This window comes from Lepidochelys olivacea (genome assembly GCF_965140295.1).
Source record: "Lepidochelys olivacea isolate rLepOli2 genome assembly, chromosome: 6".
Taxonomy (NCBI): Eukaryota; Metazoa; Chordata; order Testudines; family Cheloniidae; genus Lepidochelys; species Lepidochelys olivacea.
This window is the reverse complement of record NC_140416.1, coordinates 57,454,783-57,475,673: the sequence shown is the minus strand read 5'-3', so window position 1 is coordinate 57,475,673 and position 20,891 is coordinate 57,454,783. Positions and strand designations below refer to the sequence as shown.

Genomic DNA, 20,891 nt, shown 5'->3' with positions numbered 1-20,891 from the left:
GCAGGGAGTTTCCGGTAAAGTGACGGGAAGTGCCGGACGCGTCGCTAGGCGGAAAAGGAAGGTGCAGCTGCGGTGAGGGTCCCCGGAAGGCTGGTGGGAGGTTCCGGCCCGGGGCGGTGGCATGAAGGGAGGAGCCGCAGGTGGGCGCCCTCGCGGGGCGGGCGCGTTTCCCAGTCTAAGTCCGCGCGGGGTTTTTCCCATCGTGCCCCCGCCCTTCCCCATCGCGGGAGGACTGTAGCCGCGAACCTCGCCCGGGCTGCTGGGCACCCTCGGTGGGGAGCGGCGGGCGCTGGCTCCGTCCGGGATGGGCCGAGCCTGTGGGGAGGAGCCTTCCTGCCCCAAGGGAGGAGCTGGGGAGGGTGGGGGCCGCGGTTTGGCCCAGCGGGCGCGGGGCTTTGGCTGGCGGGAGGTGCGGGGGGACTCTGAAGGAGCAGGTTTCTGGGCGGGATCTGAGCGGAGGGGCGGCCTGAGGCCAGTTTGGGGCTGGTATTTCAGGCCTGTGGGCAGTTTGGGGCTGGTATTTCAGGCCTGTGGGGCAGTTTGCCGCGCACGCAGGGGAAGCCTGGGGTAGGAGGCGGTGGGCAGGGGAGGGCAGCAGAGGACAGCGGGGTGCAAGCTCGTTTGGTGTTGTCCAAGGGCTTACTTGAAGGTAAACCTCAGTCAGTGGTGAGGGGCTGCGTGAAAGGAGGCAGGAGAGATCCCGGGAGGGGACTGCTTTTTCAGGCGCCTTCCGCACTCCCAGAATTGGACCATTAATGGATTGGGGAGTCTTGGAAGTACGGCATACAAAAGACTCAAACATTTTGAAAGATGTGATCTTTATTCCCTGATGTGATCAATTATCCATTGTCACAAGAAGTAAAGCTCTGTTGCGTTTGAATTCATATGCTCTTCATCAAACAACCTTTGAACCACTCCACTTTTCCATCACTTTTTCCTTTGTTTCTATTTTCATCATTTCTTTCCCCCTTCTTGGGGGTAGCTCCATCCCACTCTTCCTTGGATTGATTGCATAATTAGCTACTTATATGAAATTCAATAAAATCATTAATCTCTCTGCCACAACTTGGATACACTGGAGGGAGCAATGATGTGGGTAGTAGGGAGGCCAAAGAGGAGGAGGTTGCAGTAATCAAATTGGGAAATAATCAGGGCTTGTAAAAGTGTGTTAGCTGTTGGGACAGAAGACAAAGTGGTGGGAGAGGGAGGAACCTAAGATGACTCCCTGATCACGTAAGTAATATAGGCAACGGTGTTGTCAACTGTGATAGAGAATAGGAGACATGGGGAATATATAGGAGGAAAGATAGGCTTAAATTTTTGAGGTATCCATGAAGAAATGTGGGAGAGACAGACTCTGCAACTGATCCCAGACCTGCCCAGCCAAACTGCCCTACACCGGAAAAGACAGAAGTAGATCTGAGTATCCTCACCATAGAGATGGAAATTGAAATTGTTATTGGAGGTCTCTGAGTGATGCTAAGAAATAATGCTCATGAGCACGTGGTATGGAAGAAAGCATGAAAGTGGATCCTCCCATTATTTGTTTTACCACCAGCCTTTATTTGCTCCCTTAGAGGTGAGGGAACTGAAGACTGTATGACTCTCCAATCTCTGAAAAATCCTGCACAAGACATGTGGTCAAGTTAATGTTATGAGGAAAATGTCACTTTTAGTATTATCAAAATTTGTGCACTTGTTTTCGCAGCCTTTATTCTGCTTTCACTGTAGTTTTTAATAGTAGTACTAAGCTGTCGTTTCTCTGTTGGATTCTTTATTTTAGACAAGAGAAAAAGGAAAATGTCTGTTGGAATCTATTTTATTTTCTATATAGGTAAATCACCATCACTGCAGTAATTGAACACCTTCCAATAGTGCATTAAATGACATGATTAGCGTCTGTCACATGTAGTTCATTTTTTTTCTTATTCTCTCCCCAAGAAGGAAGCTGTGTGTGCCTTGCAGTGTTTTGTTTTGGTACAGCTTTTTAATAAGAACTTGCTGCTTTGTATTCATATTGGAGAAGGCAAGGTTGAAAAAATTGACTTTACACTTGGAGTAGGTGATGAGGTTTGTGACGGTCCTTAGCTCCTGTAGGAGTTTGTTCCACAGTCTGAGAAAGGTCCTTTTCCAGCACAGATGAGCATTACTCTTTCAGTAAAAGTTCATGGTGCCTGAAGAGTGACTTTACTGATTACAGTTCTTATCCTGGCACTTCAGTTGATCTTTTAGGTATCCTAAGTTCAGGTTGTTGAGTGCCTTAAAGATAAGGAACAAAGCCTCGAATTTGACTTGAAATTGTCTATGGTAGGACACTGTAGAGAGCAGGGGACAGGTTTGATGTAGCTGTGGTGGCCTGTGTTGCTGAGGAGAGGTGTACTGAGTTCTGTACTAGTTAGAGATACCAAAAGCTTGATGGTTTCATGCCCAGGTATGTTATGCTGCTGTAGTCCACCTGAGAAGTAACAAAGACGCTTATAACTGAGGCAAGGTTGTTATTGTTCAGAATAGAGGATCTTCTTGACAACCAGAGATGATAGAAAGTGTTGCTCATGGTCGCTGCTGTGTATGTGTTTTAGTTTCAGCAAAGAATCCCCAGGAATTCTTCCAAATTACAGGCTGACTTGAAGAATTGTGGGCCTGTATCTTCAACTGAAGGAGTACAGCAATTGCAAGCTTCTTGGATGAACTCATCCTATTGAAATCACTGAATAATGAGGCATCAGAGATAGCTGCTATGGTTAAGATTGAATGTTATCATTATGGACCACTACACTTGGGGCTAGAAATTTAGTCTCTCGCTGAGGGGTGAAAATGAGTATTGAGTGAGCATAGTCCCAATTGTAAGACGCTTGTCTATGTTCTGCTATTGCTGGGAGGCATCTACAGCTGATGCCAAAACCCTGCAGTTGCACAATAGCATCATCAGTGAAGTAAAGAGGTAGCTACCACCCCTTTCTGGAGCAGCTCTTCTTTGTGGCAGAGACCTATCTCTCCTCCTGCCCCTGAGGAAATCCCTGCCAAAGAGACACAATTGCTTCTTTTGACCTTACCCTGCTGCTAATGGAGGTTACGGCTAATAACATCTGGCAGGTACCATCTGGCTTGAAATGTGAAGCCTTTCTATAGTACTTGATTATCTGATCCAAGTTGCCTGGGAGGAGTAGTCTCTACAGGTTGTATCTCATATTGAAGATGCAGGGCACTTCATACAGATTTCATGCAACCGTAAGGCACTTGGCAAATTTCTCATCTGGGTAGTTTGAGGGCTTCTGGTCAATTCTGGCAGGATTCTTCTGCCACTTCTTTTTCAGTAAAATAAACTCCCAATACATGTTACCTCTACACATACATCACCTCATTTTCATATGGTAATTAGCACCTAGTCATGCTATTAACTGCTGCTTCTGCTCTTTGCCAGCACACCATGCCTCAACCTTGTTTGCATCTGACCTACCCACACTAATATTACCATCTTTTCCTTGCTTTATTGGTTTCAGAAATCCCTGTTATGAAACTGGAGGTGGGGAGTATGCAATGTGAGAAGAATGAATCTGACTTTTTATTAGTGTTATAAATTCTGATATTTCTTTCGTGTGCCCCCTCTGTTGTAAAGGGGAGATTCATGATTTGGGTGGCTAGATATTTCCCCTACATACCTTAGATCGCCTTTGCTGTATTTCACTAGTGTGCTGAGATGGGAATGAAAGGGTCATTGTGTTTGCTAATTCCAGGGATTGGAATATTGGGATTCCACCGTTGCATGAGGCTACCACTGGAGCGAGAGCTGTGGCAGTTTTAATCACAGCACCTCATGTGCTGCACTTATAAGGAAGCACTGCAGATCAGGTGGAAGTTTCTAGTAGCTATGTTACTTAGGCTGCAGTTTGCTTGGCTACCCACCAACTTCTCTTGGCTATTGGAGTTGCATGTACCCTGAGCTGCATGATCTTGTTAGTTGAGGCGGGGAGGCTCACTGCCATTGTTTTACAGATTGCTGGAGGTCAGATCTGTGCGGCAACATGGACTCGTCGGAGGAGACTGGGGGCTCCTCCACAGAAGAGAACTACTTTGTGAACTACACCTTCACTGACCGTTCTCACTCAGGCCGCGTAGCTCAGGGTATTATGAAGCTCTGCCTGGAGGATGAGCTCTTTGCTGATGTTACCATTTCAGTGGAAGGCAAAGAATTCCAGCTGCACCGGCTAGTCCTCTCAGCTCAGAGCTGTTTCTTTCGTTCCATGTTCACTTCCAACCTGAAGGAGGCCCACAACCGGGTGATTGAGCTGCAAGATGTTAGTGAGAGTGTTTTCCAGCTCCTGGTGGACTATATTTACCATGGGACTGTAAAGCTGAGGGCAGAAGAGTTGCAGGAAACATATGAGGTGGCAGATATGTACCAGCTGACTTCCCTTTTTGAGGAGTGCTCCCGTTTCTTGGCCCGCACGGTGCAGGTGAGGAACTGTCTTCAGGTTATGTGGCTGGCAGATCAACACAGTGACATGGAGCTCTACACAGCTGCAAAGCACTGTGCCAAGTCACACTTGTCACAGCTTCAGGACACAGAGGAGTTCCTGCACCTACCTCTCCGCCTGCTGACAGACATCCTTACAGGTAGGCACAGGGGGCTTATGAGACCAGCCAGGATGTGGGTGTGGAGAGAAAATTGGGGTGACTGAGAGGGTTGTGGGGATTATCTGAACAACCAGCAGAGTGGCTTTGAAGAAGGACAGGAGGATGGGATTCAGGGGATCCAACTATCTTATTCAGAGGCTGATCAAAGCAAGTCTTCCTACAGCAAACTATCCAGCATAACTTAATCAAAGAAGCCTTGGTAACTGCATCTGGCAGTGAAGCATTCAACCTTTGAGCAATAGCCATGTTAACATAAAAGATGCTATTAATATGGCCATATTGTCTATCTCACAGCAGTTCCTGGGGAAAGGGTAACAACCTCCAACCTCACAGGTTTCAGGGGATGCTTGGCATTAAACCTTATGGGGGTCCCTGCTCACTGATATCTCAGGTGTAGTTTATTAACCTTCAAGGATCTGTTGAGCTGCCATCCTATGTAGTATTTTAAATAATATTATGCGTTTCCTCAAATAATTGTCAATTTCAGTAGAAAGCATTTCAGAGCTGGACTTCTTTGTCTGTAAAGCGCCAAACGCATGTTGTGTCATATTAAGTTGGTTTCCTATAGAAGACACTTTGCTCCACTCATACTGTAGGGCTTTCAGTAGGCAATCAAGCCATATAGCTGGTGTAGGGGAGCCTATAATTGTACGTGCTTTTCTTCAGATTTTTGGAATGTCTCCAGCCCCTTCATTCTCTTTTAATGCTTTCTGCCTACTGTTTTTTTCCTTCTGGTATTATGGAGATGCTGGTTGTGACTCCATAATTAAGGTTGGTACCATTTTTCACTTAAAGCAGGGATTCAATGTCTTGTTTGTGTGAAAAATACATTACATCATCCCCAACTTTACAGGACGTTCTGCTACTACAGAATGAATTTTCAAAGTATTTACAAGTAAATCTGTTAATTTGCTTGTTTTAAAATTAATTAAAGATGTGCTTCTTTGTTACATTTCTTAATCTGCCTTTTCTTTGTCCTGAATGATCTTAACAATAGAAGAAGAAGAATGCAGACTCTTCAAACTTTCCATATACTTAAAATTAATTGAAATTTTATGCATAGGCCATATTTGAAGAAAGTAGGGTATAACTTTAGTGTAGTTATAAATAATTGTATCTGATTGTATCGATTATATACACTAGACAGGTAACTCAAGTGGAGTTATTGGTTGCAGTGACTCAGTGGTATGAAGAAGAGTGGACACATGTCAAGAGTTCTCAGTGGTAGATTGCTTGGCCCATCTGCCACTGCTCTTTAAAAATTCTATGGCTTGATGCTGGCTTGGGCATCAGTGCTTGAAAGGCTTCCCCATGATACTGCTCTGATGGCTCTATGATGTATTGAGACAGCACTGCCAGAGTAATTCAGGTAGGACTGTGGGGGAGTCCTTAAAATTCAGTGATACTGGGAATAGGGGATTGAGCTCTCCCTGGTGCTCTTTGCTTAGCAGTATTTTAATTAATGCAGCCCTCCAATAAGTCAACTGCAAATTAAGGGCCAGATTCACCAGAATCTTTGGGTGCTTTGTGCTGCTCCAGTGAGGCAAAGCAGCTGTGAACCCACCCTCACCGGCAGGTTGCACTGCTTTGGAGGTACTAGTGAATCTATCCATAAAAGTTAAAATTAAAAAAAATAAAGATTGATACTGAATATCTACAAATCATTAGAAATATCGCATGGTAGCATTTTCTGGTTTAGTGTATGTATGAAACTTTTTAATTTAAAAAAAACTTAAGAAATCCACAGACAAACTATGTTCAGATGGAGTTAAGGTTGAAAGTGTATATCAGTAACTCAAGGGTACAGAAAACCTACAGGTTGTTTGTAATTACCCTGAAAACATGCATTATAAACCTAGGAAATTCAGAGTTAAGGTTACACGTAAAAGAAATCCAAACATGTTAAGGTAAGAAAAAAACAGTTAAGGCACTTAAAGGGCAGAGTTAAGGCTGTTTAGTGACACCATGCAATAACCATAGGATTAGGATAATGGTATTTTAATGTGTGTTGTCCAAGATTAGGTTGGTTTGATTGTTTTGTTTAAAGGCACCTGTGGTGGGTTTTTTCCCCTTGTGCAATTGTGTTACCCAGGTAGGCCTGTAAAATGGGCCCCAAACAGAAATACACCCATAGTGCAGTTTGGCAGAAGTGCTGTGTTAGCTTAAACACTCCCTGTACTACAACCCAGTTAGTGGAAGCCCAAGGAAAATAAGCAAGCGTTAGTGATGAGCATTAAAACAAATGTAATGCAGATGATGATTTATTTATAAAACTTGTCCATTGCTGGGCCATTGGACACATTTCCAGAATAAAACTGTACATTTAACTTGTGTGTTGGTTGCTACAGCCAGTGATTTAGACAATCCCAGTAATAATGGATCAATCCTAAACAGAAAAAACTCCCCCATTATGAGCAAATAGGTGGGTCTTGTCTAACGCACTGAATGCAAACTAACTTGGGGCTCTGTCAGGCCCAGAGGAAGCAGATTTCAGAGTCAAGGAACCTTCAGAAGGAATGTCATGTCTCACACAATCAAAGCTGAATCTAGAGAGGATTCCACATAGGGACAGCGATCATCTCTCAGGGAGTCACATCTGAAATTATATGCAAGCACCTAGCACACTGTTGGCAATTTACTAAAGATACAAGGGTTTATGGCTTAACCAAGGATTAACACTGTACGTGGAAGCAAATAGAAAACCAGTGCAGCCTATTAAGTACAGGTGTATTGTGGTTCAGCACAAGTAGGCAAGCTTCAAGAAGAGCATGTTGCAGCAGTCCTGCCTGTATGTAACAAAAGTGGAGGTCCAGATCTGAGAAGAAAGATCATAGTTGTCTAGCTAAATACGGGCTGAGGAAAAGTGTTGCTGGTGCTGGCCATGTCTGTTGGGCTTCCAGGAGCAGCAAGAGATCTAAAAGTCCCGTAGGTGCAAACCTCTCTGCCTAAGTGAGGAGATGTTTGTTATTCTCTGAGCATCATGGTGCAATGTCTCCCTCCTTCCCCACACTGACTCTGTGATGCAGGCATAGGGTGTGATGAGTTGGGAATATATCTGTACAGTTTATGAATTCTGTGTGAGACTATGCACCCTCTGTGTTTGTGCAAGCTGCAGACTCCATTTTGAATGTGCAGGCTTTTTCTTTCTCTGTGGTCTGTTTGCTTCCATGTTGAATTGAGATTCCAAAGACTGGTGGCAAAAGAACAATAAAGACTAGTTGACTCTGAGTTCCCAGTCATTGGAAATCTGTTCACTCTAGACCAGAGTGGTCCCTGCCCAGAAGAACTGATTGAGCAATGGACAAGTAACCTGGCAGGGGTTTGTGCTCATATGGAGAAGCTGACATGGGTTTTAAAAAGTCCAGAAGTTTTTCTGCTTCAAGGGACATTTTTCTCCAGTCCACAGAGGAGAGACCACCCACCACGTAACAACTAGTGTGAGGCAGGGGGTTCCCTGACAGCCTGGACATCAATGATCCCTAAGGACTCGCAAGGGAAGGGTGAGCTAGAAAGTGAGGGACTGAGGTGTTGAAGACGTTTGTTGTCTTGTGTGATCTCTACTGTCTTGTTCTTTATTTGATTAAGTATAAAAGAGCATAAAAGGTGTTAGACTCTGTGCAAAGTGTGTGAATGTGTTCACTGCTTCGCAACTGCTGCGTGCCCCTGAGAGTTAAACTGTAAACCAGAAGCTTCATGCCTTTGGGGTGGTGTTATGGGAAAGGGACATGTTTAAGTAACTGGAGTATCTTGGGGGTGAGCACTGGTCCTGGGGGCCTATGGCAGATGGCCTGAGGAGCTCCATCTCCAGGAAGGGGTAGGAGACTGAGAATCAGTGCCCAGGAAATGGGGCCAGAGGTACCCAGGGAAGAATCAGTGTTGCACACTGCTGAGGCTCCAGAAGCTTAATGCATCCCAGGGGATCCAGAGCACAGAAGCTTGGATTCCTCTCTCGGCAGTCCTAGTGAGTGCCCTTGATGGGTGCTTGCTAAGATCTGTGACATTAGCTCACTGACTTTCTGACTTACGGTACAGGACCCCTCAAATAGAACATTTGCTGTGTCACCCAGGAAGCAATGTCTCCTGATGTTGAAACAGGTAGACTTGATACAGGTGCCTAGTTGCTCCTGCTGGCCATACTAGCCAGGTTTTATAAACCTCAGTCTCACTCTTGCTCAGGATGGGGTTTTTTGGTGTCCTCGTGCGGGGAAAGAGGTTATGCGGAAGAGGGTTGTTCAGCTCATGCCTTGAGAATAGCATGTCAATTTATTGTAAATTCTTTTCTCTCTGAAACTACAGATGGTGTTCCATGTTCACAGAATCCAACAGTTGCCATAGAAACCTGGATCAACTTCAACAAAGAGGAGCGGGCAGGCTTCTCGGCGGTGCTGCGATCCAGTCTGAAGGTATAGATGGCCCTGTGGTTAATGCAGTTATCATACTGCTCTGGTTCCCTACTCAGTGAGGAAGGGCTCCTGCCCTCCTTTGTGACCTCTCAGTGTTTGAAAAAGCTGTGGCTTCAATACCAGGAATGCACACACACAGGTAGAAAACCCCAGGTATTGTCAATGGCCTCAGCCTTGAGGCTGGTCTTGCCAATAGGGTTAACTAATCAGTGGTATTGGCCTGGTGTTCTCCAGGTACACAGATAAGAGGCCAGTTTAGAAAGCCTAGAACTTTGCATTCCCATGACTCTAATTCTTCTCCCTGAGCATTTCCTAGCCCTTAACTGAACTGAAGCCTGACCGTGTAGATTCAGGTGCAGGGCACTGCTCATTGTACCAAGTCAGGGATAAAAGGTGCCTAGACAAGGCTTGAAGCACAGGGTGTGGATGATGTAGGAGCCTGAGACCTTATAGTCAAGTGAGGCTGAGATGACTTAACACAGAGCTAGTGGGCCCCAAAACTCCCTAAAGGAAATGGAACTTTGGCTGCTCCTGGCACATGTGTTGTGACACAACTCATACCTGGATTCTGACAAAAATCCCTTCTCTCTCTCAGGAGATTGGGGAGAACGTTCACATCTACCTTATCGGGAAGGAGTCATCGCGTACGCACTCACTTGCTGTCTCTCTGCATTGCGCTGATGATGACTCAATCAGTGTGAGTGGCCAGAATAGCCTGTGCCATCAGATCACTGCAGCTTGCAAGCATGGCAGTGACCTGTATGTCGTAGGGGGCTCCATTCCACGGCGCATGTGGAAATGTAACAATGCCACCGTAGACTGGGAATGGTGTGCTCCTCTGCCCCGTGACCGGCTCCAACACACCCTTGTCTCTGTGCCCAGCAAGGATGCTATATACTCACTAGGGGGCAAGACGTTGCAGGACACTCTCTCCAATGCTGTCATATACTACAGGGTGCGAGACAATGTGTGGACAGAGACCAGCCAGCTGGAAGTAGCTGTCTCTGGAGCTGCAGGTGCCAACCTCAATGGTATCATATACCTGCTGGGTGGGGAGGAGAATGATCTGGACTTCTTCACTAAGCCCTCCCGGCTCATTCAGTGCTACGACACCAATACAGAAAAGTGCCACGTGAAGCCTTATGTATTGCCTTTTGCAGGGCACATGCATGCTGCTGTGCATAAAGACCTAGTGTTCATTGTGGCTGAGGGGGACTCGCTGCTGTGCTATAATCCCCTCCTGGATAGCTTCACCCGACTCTGCCTGCCAGATGCCTGGAGCTCAGTACCATCCCTCTGGAAAATTGCCAGTTGTAATGGCAGCATCTATGTCTTTCGGGATCGTTACAAGAAGGGAGATGCCAACACCTTCAAACTTAACCCAGCCACCTCTGTGGTGACTGTCACCAGTGGCATCAAGGTGCTGCTCACTAACCTGCAGTTTGTGCTGGCTTGAGGTGACAAGCCCACGGACAAGACAATATTGACATTCTGTAAAGCAGCTTAGAGGCACCCAGTTTCCTTACCACTTGCCCCAGCAAGACCAGCTCACACCACCATAGAGTGCCCCCTCCTCTTTAGCCCTGCTTGCAGGCAGTATGAGTCTCTTGGATGTAAGGCTGTTTTCCCTTTCACTATACTCTCCAAGTTGACTTACAGCATCTTAAATCCCAGATGGACTAAATAGCGTTACTGTGATCCTCTGATGTGAAGCTGTGTTTCAAGCTCAAATTGCAGCAGATAGACTTCTTAGGCCGAGAACTATCGAGCACCAGCAAGCCCTAGCATGAGCAGATAAACCCTTTTGTCACAACCTTTTAGTGTAAGAGCCCAGGAGGCTGCATGTGCTGCTGCCATCACTAGTCACAGGGAATGGCCACCCTGTACACTCCCTAAAAAAGCTCTATGCAGTTTGAAATGGGGCTCTAATATGACTGTTCCTTGCTAAGGCTACAGGATTGACTTCAGGCCAGAAGCACTGACTAAAGTGGACTCTACTGTAGACTGATTTCAGAGGTGGGTCCAAGGCCCTGACTTGGTTGTGCTCTGCCCTAACCTAGGGCAGCTGGACTTGAAGCAGAGGCCAGGGATGGGCTTGCTCCTACTTTGCCACCCAGCACAAAGAGGAAAACTATCCTTACAATACTATTGTGCCAATGCTGGTTTCTAGCCCCAGTACTGGGGCTCCCATCCTGCTGACATTATACCACAGAGCTGTACGATGGTTAAAGATGAAACTGAAGTTTATTTTCTCACACCCTTCCTTACTGGCACTGTAGCCCTTGAGGTGAGAGCCTGAATAAAAGTGTCTGGTGGGACAAAGATATGGTTTCTTTTTTGCTGATGGTGTTAACGTGAGAAGAGTTCAAGACACCTCTCTTGGGAGGGGTGGAAGATCAAACCCTTACAGGTGCTCTGAGGTGTGTGTGGGGGGGAAAGCAGAAACAGGTGTCTGGTTTTCAACCGGAACACCTGGTCGAAAAGAGACCCTCCCAAGCCTGTTGAAAATGAGCGAGTGAGTGAGTGTTGGAGCGCGAGCGATGGAGGGCAAGGCGGGACATGGAGTGAGCAGGGTGGGGCCTGGATGAAGCGGTAGGGCAAGGGTGTTCTGTTTTGTTCAGTTAGAAAGTTGGTAACCCTAAGGTCAGGTATTGTATGTGTAAGGACATGACGCCAGAAATTGTTAAGAAAAAAAAACACTCCCCATTGCTGTTATGTGTCTGAAAAGTTCTTTATTGGTTGTGCAGCAGTCCATTCCTTATTAGTTCACTAGGAACTTGTTGTGGGGAGCTGATGGATGGTTTCTGGTAGCTCTTGCTGACTCTCTGCAGCTGCCTCAGCAATCACATTCCTGTGAAATCTTTCCAGGACCTGGACCTGCCTGGGGCGAACAAGGATGTGGGGACGGATCCTGGCAATGGCTTCTATTGCTTCCTGAGGGCTCCACTGGTAGAGCTGGAAAGGCAGAAATTCTGAATGAAAATTCATCCTGTCTAAAGATGGGTCAACACAGGCATTTGGAGGGCTTAGCTTTCTTCCAGAGCCTAGTTTAGGTGGTCAAGGAAAGTGGCTCACTTTACCCCTCCTTGTACTGAAATGTCATCTGCTGCCTACCTCAGAGAGACATCCAGCTCTCAATAGGAGCTCCTGAGAGGATACTCCCTCAACAAGAAGGATGCAAATGCCTACCTGAGGCTCCATGACCAGGGCCCTACCAAAGGTCCATCTGGGTCCATTTCACAGTCATAGGATTTTAAAAGTTGTAAATTTAACGATTTCAGCTATTTAAAGCTGAAATTTCACAGTGTTGTAATTGTAGGGGTCCTGACCCAAAAAAGAGTTGGGGGGTTGTGCTCCCGCTGGCAGGGCACTGCCTTCAGAACTGGGCACCCAGCTCTGAAGGCAACACAGAAGTAAGGGTGGCAATACAATAACACCCCCCCCACAACTCCCTTTTGGGTCAGGACCCCCACTTTGAGAAATGCTCTGTCCCCCATGAAATCTGTATAGTATAAGGTAAAAGCATACAACAGACCATATTTCACAGTCCATGATGTGTTTTTCATGGCTGTGAATTTGGTAGGGCCTATCCCTGTCCTCAAATTCACATGCTTTTGTGGACAGCTTCTTCTGCCCTGATCATAACAGCACCCCTGGACAGACACAGCAGCTTTACTTTATGTGATATGCTTTCCTAATACAGGTGAAAGACTGACTCTACTCGGGCTTCCCTCCGCTGCTCAAGCAAACACTAATGAATGCAGTACTAAGGGATTCCTGCACAAATGTAGAAATGCCAAAGGGTTTCATAGCTGCACTCATATTTTCAGTTTTTGCTGTTCTGAATCTGCCTCAGTTTGTGGGAACTTCAACTTTATTCTGTCTTGAGTTTGTTCTTACCCATAATGCTGCATTTTATTTTGCATTTAAAAGAAAGTTAAACTGTGCAATTACTAGTTAGACTAAGCTTCCCATCAGCCTGAGCCCTGCAAGGTCTCTTTCTTGCCCCCGAGAGCTCCAGTTTCTTCAACGGGCTAGCTGCTCAGTCACAATGAGTCACTCTTCATTGTCCATGGTAGGTGCCAAGGGAAGCAGAGCCAGTCAGGATTTATTACAGCAAGGAGTACACACTAGGTCCTCTGCCTAGTAGCCACAGAATCTGCCAGAATAATCTAGGAAATTAAAGGTGTCAGCTGCCTCACACATTTAATTGCAGTCCACTTACACATGAAATCAAGAAACACTTCACCCATTCAGCTTCCATTGCCTATGTCTGTGCAGACAGCTGAGCAGCCAGAGGCATAACTGTACAGGAGAGTGCCAAGCAAGCTAGACTACTTAAGATGGAAACCACATTGTGACATGTGCTAGTACTTTGCTTCCAGCAAGTAGTGATTTGTCAGGGTCCTTAGGGCAGGTGAAATTGAGAACCCTAGGAGACCCATTCCAACACTAGTGTCAATGTGCACAGAGAACTGGAATATCAAAGGAAGCCTGTGTTCCAGTTCATCTAGCAGTTTTACATGTTCACCCTTACAAACCCCCTCAACATGAGCAGAGGGAGTGTCTGGCAAACAGCTCATCCACAGTGAGCCTGGAGTCTAGCCACATTCTCTAACGTTCCCTCTCAAGTGGCTATGCAGCCTAGACTCAGTGACATTTGAAATTAGCTCTTGAAGCATCGGACACTGAGCAGACTCCCAGGGGAATTCTGCACTACTGCACGCATACATATTTAATGAGCCCCCAGAGATTTCTAATTTTTCATGCAAAAAAAAGCTTCTGCCAAAATGTTGCTGCAGTCCCACCTTTTTCCCAGCAGAGGGCGCTGTGGCACAAGAACAGCAGTAGCGCCCCGCAGAAAATAACTTCTACAGTTCTGCCTTTTGCCCACCAGAGGGTACTGTGGTTATGGAACAAAGTCGTAGCTCCCCGCAGTGAGGGAGAGAGCTGCCTTCCCAGTGCTTGTCAGGCCAGGTCAGGAGGCAGGCGCTGTGGGTCAGAGAGGGGCTCATAAGGGCTAGTGGGGGAGGACAGACTGGGGCAGGGCCACCGGGGGGAGAGAGGTGCAGAGACACATAAGGACAGGGGAGGGGTGCAGAGCTCCATAGGGACAGGGGAGTGGCTGGGTAAGGGCATAGACACACATGGGGAGAGGAGCAGATGTGCCTGACTGGGAAAGGCTAGGGGTCAGTCAGGGTCTGCATAGGGGAAGCTCCCTAACAATCCCTCCCTGCCCCCACCAAAAAACCTGTTCCATACTTTTCCCACCCATAACCAACAGTCCCTCCAAGTTCACAGCCAGGCTCCTTCCCAGAAATTTATTTCCCTCTGCCTCAGCTCCTCCATTTCCGTTGATTCCCCCAAGCTTTTACTCTGCTTCTGAGGGGTGTGGGAAATATGGTTCTGTATTGTAGTTTACATGAATTCTAACTCAGAGTTCTGTATTAATATGCCTAGTAAGGAATCTATTTATCAAAAAACATTTCCTGAATCTTTTTTGTTGTCTGTATTGTTACAGACATACTTGCTGACAGGTATTTTGAAATAAATGACCCAAAATAATTGAAACTGGTGTGATTATATTGTGTTATTTTGACAAATAAAATATGCACAATTTAGAAGAATTTTAAAATAGTGTGCAGAAATTTTTGGGTGCAGAATTCCATCAAAAGTACCCTGTTGCCCATGCAGCAGCAGCTTCCCTTGTCATCCACTCAGCTGACTTTACTGAATGGAAGCAACTTGTCAAACTTATCTCAGCAATAGTTTGCCTATCCAGGGAGCCTGGGGTATAAATGTGCCCCCTTTAAGTACAGAAGCCTTCTAACCTGAATTAAATATGCTGCCACCATGGTGGCACTGCGGGAGCGTCCTGCCTTGCAATGCACATAGACACTGTTCCCACACTCCCGATGCTTCAGTACAAATTCAACACCTCTCTGCAGGTTTTCCAATGTGGGAACTCCAGTCAGGTCCACGGTGCTGAGACGCAGCTGCTCTACTCCCATTGCCTCCCACTCCTGTAATGAACACAGAAGGACTGAATCAGTCACCAAGCTTAGGGTGGAAGAGAGGGTGGGCCCCATCAAGATAGCAAGGGAGGTACATTGGCAGTGCAAGGGAGTAGAGGTTAGTGGGGGGAAATCAAGACAGGAACAAATGAGACATAACGGAAGTGAGAAAAATCTTTGTCATGGTTATCAGAGGGTAAAAAGGATTGAGGGAGTGTAGACTAGATGCTAGAAACACAAGTTTTGTGAGGGAGTTTTCCCAGGTGAAAAAAAAAAAAAAAACCTAAATAACCCTTAGGATGTATGAGTGAATTAGTTTGTGTTGTGGTCTGTTGTGGGGGCTGTGTGCTAAACCAAGCAGCCTGCTAGGTTAGGCTGCGAGCTTACTCAGGAAGCTCTAGCCTGCTATCCTTTAATCCCTGACCCCTTTAGGATCCCTTGAAAAAGGGGGTGGGCTGACTCAGGGAGATCAGTGGTTTAAAAAGCCAGGGGAGCGGCGAACAGGGGAGTTTAGAGAGGAAGTGGGCAGATTTACTTAACGAACATATTTTAAACTTAAGCCAATTACTCCCCACTTTGTCCATCCCCCAACCTGACCCCGCAAAAGCCTGCAAGAGTAAAAATAACGAAGGCAGAAGTCCATCAGCAGAGTGGGGCTATCCAGTTAATTGCTTGCATGTACAGTTACCTGCCTTTTGGGGAGGTGAAATGAGTGTGCATGGAGTGCAAACAGCTCATGGTCCTCAGAGACACAGCACAGGCTCTTAAGGCCAGAGTGGCTGAACTCCAGGAGATCAAGACGACAGGTACATAGATGAGACTAGGAGGACTTGTGGCACCTTAGAGACTAACCAATTTATTAGAGCATAAGCTTTCGTGAGCTACAGCTCACTTCCTCAGATGCATATCGTGGAAATATGCATCTGAGGAAGTGAGCTGTAGCTCACGAAAGCTTATGCTCTAATAAATTGGTTAGTCTCTAAGGTGCCACAAGTCCTCCTTTTCTTTTTGCGAATACAGACTAACACGGCTGCTACTCTGAAACCTGTCATAGATGAGACTTTCCACCACACAATAGAACAGTCCCATCCCCACTCTGACAGCCTCTATGTTATTAAGGAGGATGAAAGTCTTTGAAGGATATCATCAAGCTGGAGCACAGGGAAACAATCCAATAGTTAGGACCCTCCTTCCAGATGGTGTCATGGTATCCTCTCACACTGAGGATACCCCTCCTGAGACAAGAACCCGTTACTAGGAAGAGCCGGATAACAGTAATAGAGGATTTGATTATCATAAACACAGATAGTTGTGTTTCTGATTATCAGAAAAACTGCTTGGTAAATTGCCTGCTAGGTGTGAAGGCTGCTGAGGAGGAGCCAGGGGCTGTGGTACATGTAGGTATCAATGACATAGGGAAAAGAAGTCCTGCAGGCCAAATTTAGGCTGCTAGTTAAGAGATTGAAGTCCAAGACCTCCATGATAGCATTATCTGAAAGCTTAGCTTCCAGTTCCATGTGCAGGGCCAGGAAGAACCGTGGGGTCTCAATGCATGGTTGAGATGATGGTACAGGGAGGAGGATTTTAAATTTATTAGGAACTGGGGAACCTATTGGGAAAGGAGGTGCCTACACAGGAAGGATGGGCTCCACCTAAACCAAAATGGAACCAGACTGCTGGTTGTAGAGGGTTTTTTAAACTAAGGGCTGGGGGAAAGCTGACAGGTACAGAGGAGCACACGGTACAAGCAGAACCATCCCTTAGGGATGAAATTATTAAAAAGAGCATAACTCTATATCCTAGCTTCTCTGGATATAGAGGTTCTCTGGAGCTTCATTAATGTGGCAAGTTTGGATACCTCTAGAGATTGGCAAGGGCATAAACAGCCTTTCACAGATAGTTTCAAATCTGGCCCAGTCACTAGTGAACAAAGTCTATCAAAGTCAACCCACCAGAGAAGTACAGAACTCAAGAGTTAGAATTGTCCACAATGGTTTGAGATTTGATCTTCACCTCATCAGGTAGTATGAAAGATTGAACTGTCTTCTCTAACAGGCTGCAGGGATTGTGTGCTGTACAGCTCCAAGCACATTGACTGCACACCTTTAATAAGTGATGGCCAGATTAGGACAGTTGGTCCAGTTTCTGTTAGATGTCATGGTTACAGTAGACGTTAACTGGCCTGCTGCTAGGCATTTTCAGAAGAGGCACAAAAGTAAACAGGCCACAAGACCAAACACCTCTCTAACCTCTATGGGGAATTTCTTCAGGGCAACCCATAGAAACTTAGGCTGACAATTTATACTAGACCTGTCTCTTTCCAGCACTAAATTAATTTATTACTCCTGTGTTAAATAAAGGGCTGGACTGAATACTCCCTTTCCACAAACCAAACTCCCCCCAGCAAACTATATAGCACTTAGCTATATAGCTCTTAGCTATTAGGAAAAGCTCTTAGCTTTTACTATATAGCACTTAGCTCTGTTCAACTAGAAATCGTCTTAAAACGCTCAAACTTTGCACAGCGAGTACAGGTTTAGAAAGGCTTCGGGGGATTAGAACTGGGAGCTTCTCCCTTCAGGGGAGTAACGGCTCTTCCTGGGCTGAAAGGCAGCTGCCTTTAAACGGTCCAGGCCATTCTGCCCAGGGAGAGAGAAAAGTTACCCACCCAGCTGGCAGGGCGGAGGAGTTCAGGGGCTCAGGACAGCCACACCGCAGCCCTGCCGGGGGACGGGGACGCTCCCGACGAAACCGCTCACACCGCCCCGCGACCCAGCGGAGCAGAGGGCCCCACAGGTGCGGGGCAGGCCCAGGCCCCGGCTCACCTGGGCGGAGCAGCAGAGGAAGCGGGTCTCATACTCCTCGTTCAGGGTGAGCACCCCGCGCACGTTCTCCTCCGCCACCAGCTGCGGGGGGAGACAGAGTCAGAGCCGGCCGGGCGCGGGCAGGCGGGTGAGAGCCCGCGCCGCCCCCCGCCCAGACCCTCCCGCCCTGTGCTCCGTTACCCTGCGGCTCCGTCCCCGCAGCGGCAGCGCCCCCAGCAGCACGGCCCGGTCGATGCGGTGGAACCAGGGCCGCTGGGAGCCGGGCAGCCGCTCCCGCACCAGGGTGTAGAGCAGCGTCGGGTAGAAGAAGAGCCGGGCGGCCCCGTAGCCCAGCACTATCGCCACCCCCATCCTGGCGGCCGCAGCCGGGCCGGCGCGTTTGCTCGGCGGCGAGGGGTGAGAGGAGGGTGGGCGAGTTCACTGGGCTGGGGGAGCGAGGGCACGCGGACCGGCTCACTGGGAGTGCGAGCTGGGGGGCGGACGGGCTCACCGCCCGGGCGGAGGGGAGTCGGTCAGAGCCGGACAGGCTCACTAGGCGGGAGGGGCCTTGGATTGCCCCTTCTCCTGTCTCGCTGCCCCCGGGCCCGCCATGGTCTCTTCCGGAAGCGCCGCCATCTTGCGAAGCCGGCCTGAGGCGGAGGGAGCGGAGAGGGGCGCGGGCGGATCCCCAGGGCAGGTGAGGGCGGCGGCCGCCAGGAGGTGCCCGGGCCGGGCAGGGACAGCGCGGAGCCAACGGTAAGTGAGACCCGCCCATCCCGGGTAACGGGACTGGCCTCCCCCTCCATTGAGTCCCTGGCTAGGGGCCATCCCGGGCCTCTCTGGTCCCCTCCCCGTACGGAGCTACCTGCTCCGCTGGTCCCCGGCCTGGTGCTTCCCCCGCTCTGTCTCTGCCCGTGGGGCGGATGGGGACTCGCTAACCCCACTGAAAGGGTTCTGGGCGAGAGCCGGGCCCCGGGGCGTTCGGGGCAGCCCCCCCGCTTGCCTGCTGTTCGGAGTCTCCGTGCCCAGAGCCGTGCCCTGCCCTGCGGTGATCCTGGAGCTGGCTGAGCGGCTCACAACGTCTCGCAGGCACCCAGGTCCCCCGATAACTCGCATTTGTGGTGTGGGCTAGGGCCGAGCTCCCTAGAAGCGCCAATGGGGTGTGTGAGCCTGCGGTGCCGCGCCGTGTGCCCTGTCTGGGGCTAACTGCGCTAATTGGGGCAGGGGCCGTAAAGCTCCAGAACAGGTTAATGGCGCCGTCTATGGGGAAGGGGGCACTTCGCACGGATTGCGATGTTTCTGGCTACGAAGTGAGCAAATTCCCTCTAGGGGTTCGTGCTTTGGCTACATTTCATGAGAACATCCCTTGAAAATGCTGAAAGGAAACAGAATCGCCGTCCTGATATCATTTTGGGGCTGATGTCCTTTAATGTCTCTGCGGTCTCCAGCTGGTGTCCAACAGATACTCCGCTCCAATCCATTTTTCATATCTCTCTGCTGGCTCACTCAGTTCTGTTAGTTTCTTGGGTTGGTGAAGTGTTACAGTGGTGGGAAGCTGGATGAGATGTCATATTCGGATGATAGGCTTTCATTTAGGTGGGTAAATGGTAAGGGAGTAAGAGAATCCGAAAGGGGAAGGAAAGTACATAATGGAGACCTCTTTGGGGTAAATATGTGTGAGAGAGGCAATACAGGGGAAAAGGTAGAGAATAGTGCAGGGAAAGAAAGATATAAAGACTTGGTGGGGGAGAGATGGAAGAGGAAGTAATAGATAATAGGAAAGAAAACCTAGAATGAGAAGAGAAGAGAAAACAAGGTGTAACAAAAGCCTTGTCGAAAGAGTAAGCTATTTAGAAAAAAACAAATGTATTGAATTGGAAGCTGAAAGACAATGGTACGATAAAATATGTTAAAGAACTTCTATTTCTCTAAGTTCAGGGAATGGGGTGTGCTAGTGTTTTTCATATGTAAAATTGTAGGCTCAGTCCTCATGCTGGTAGGTGTAAGGGAAACTTCTAAACTGCTCTCCTTGTGCTGTACTGTCCCAATTGCGATCAAGATGTGCTTGAGGTGGAACTCCCTGGATGTAGAAAAGAGAAAGCAGAAAGTTATGTATGAGGGGCCTCTGACTCTAATGTGTTTCTACTTTTGGTCTGCTGGACTTGGACTTGATAACCTGATAGTGTTGCAGAGCTCATCTTTTTTTCTTGGGCTTGAGAGTTTTACTATCTTAGAACCAGTGACTGCAGTAATTGCCAAACTCACTACAGGTGCCTTTAAGTACCTTTCAGTAACACTTTTTTGTAGCTCAGTTTAACAAATGGGGTTTATGACACTGTGTGAACATCCTAAATCCTCAGTGTGCTTGCTCTCAATGATGCTGTAGGCAGCTGTGTAGATTTTTTTTTTTTTAGTTCAAGAACATCAAATATTCACGTGAGAACATAAGAGGATCCATGCTGGGTCAGACAAATGGTCCATCTAGCCCAGTGTCCTGTCTTCTGGCAGTGGCCAGTGCCAGATGACTTAGGGGAATAAACAGAACAGGGCAATTATCAAGAGATCCATCCCGTGATGACTAGTCCTAGCTTCTGGCAGTCAGAAGTTAGGGACACCCAGGGCATGGAGTTGCATCCCTGACCAGTCTTGGCTAATAGCCATTGATGGACCTATCCTCCGTGAATTTGTCTAATTCTTTCCCAAACCAATTATATTTTTGGCTTTCACAACATCTCCTGACAATGGGTTCCACAGGTTGACTGTGTGTTTAGTTTTAAACTTGCTATCTGTTAATTTCATCAGGTGACCCCACCTTTTTATGTTATGTGAAAGGATAAATAACGCTTCCCTATTCATTTTCTCCATAGCATCCATGATTTTACAAATCTCTACCATATCCCCCCTCAGCTTTCTGTTTTCTAAGCTGAACAGTCCCAGTCTTTTCAATCTCTCCTCAGAAAGAAACTGTTCTGCCTCGCCAATCATTTTTGTTGCCGTTGTCTGCACTGTTTCCTGTTCCAATACATCTTTTCTGA

The 20,891-nt window shown here is 47.6% G+C and overlaps 3 protein-coding genes across 11 annotated transcripts in view; 2 read left to right on the top strand and 1 right to left on the bottom strand.

Moving 5' to 3' along the window:
• The first annotated feature begins 66 nt into the window (after positions 1-66).
• On the top strand, positions 67-11,362 carry KBTBD4 (kelch repeat and BTB domain containing 4). Of its 3 annotated transcripts, none has more exons than XM_084631168.1 (4): positions 67-140; positions 3,994-4,614; positions 8,932-9,038; positions 9,634-11,362. In XM_084631168.1, exons 1-4 carry the CDS (start codon positions 122-124, stop codon positions 10,492-10,494), a joined length of 1,608 nt encoding a protein of 535 aa, XP_084487294.1. In that variant the 5' UTR covers positions 67-121; the 3' UTR covers positions 10,495-11,362. The 3 variants fall into 3 exon arrangements, with proteins under 3 accessions (XP_084487294.1, XP_084487295.1, XP_084487296.1); XM_084631169.1 differs by lacking the exon at positions 67-140 and adding an exon at positions 155-272; XM_084631170.1 differs by lacking the exon at positions 67-140 and adding an exon at positions 980-1,579.
• A 388-nt stretch (positions 11,363-11,750) lies between these two features.
• On the bottom strand, positions 11,751-18,228 carry PTPMT1 (protein tyrosine phosphatase mitochondrial 1; the record flags this gene model as incomplete). 2 transcript variants are annotated; one of them, XM_084631179.1, is made up of 4 exons in its annotated part: positions 11,751-11,993; positions 14,870-15,061; positions 17,878-17,958; positions 18,058-18,228. In XM_084631179.1, the coding sequence occupies 4 exons, from the start codon at positions 18,226-18,228 to the stop codon at positions 11,808-11,810; spliced, it is 630 nt and encodes a 209-aa protein (XP_084487305.1). In that variant the 3' UTR covers positions 11,751-11,807. The 2 variants fall into 2 exon arrangements, with proteins under 2 accessions (XP_084487305.1, XP_084487306.1); XM_084631180.1 differs by lacking the exon at positions 17,878-17,958.
• Positions 18,229-18,463: 235 nt separating this feature from the next.
• Positions 18,464-20,891, top strand: part of CELF1 (CUGBP Elav-like family member 1) — a 104,063-nt gene continuing 101,635 nt past the window's right edge. For 5 of the 6 annotated variants that reach the window (XM_084631156.1, XM_084631155.1, XM_084631154.1 and 2 more), the window contains exon 1: positions 18,464-18,612. In XM_084631156.1, the coding sequence (XP_084487282.1) occupies positions 18,467-18,612 (146 nt within the window). In that variant the 5' untranslated portion in view covers positions 18,464-18,466. The remainder of the gene's footprint in view (positions 18,613-20,891) is intronic. The other variant, XM_084631158.1, reaches the window with a different exon arrangement.

What these genes read in the sequence shown, in the direction of transcription:
- KBTBD4 (XM_084631168.1), top strand. An exon ending in GCTGACAGACATCCTTACAG is followed by an intron (nt 4,615 to 8,931) that starts GTAGGCACAGGG and finishes CTGAAACTACAG; the next exon opens with ATGGTGTTCCATGTTCACAG. An exon ending in TGCTGCGATCCAGTCTGAAG is followed by an intron (nt 9,039 to 9,633) that starts GTATAGATGGCC and finishes TCTCTCTCTCAG; the next exon opens with GAGATTGGGGAGAACGTTCA.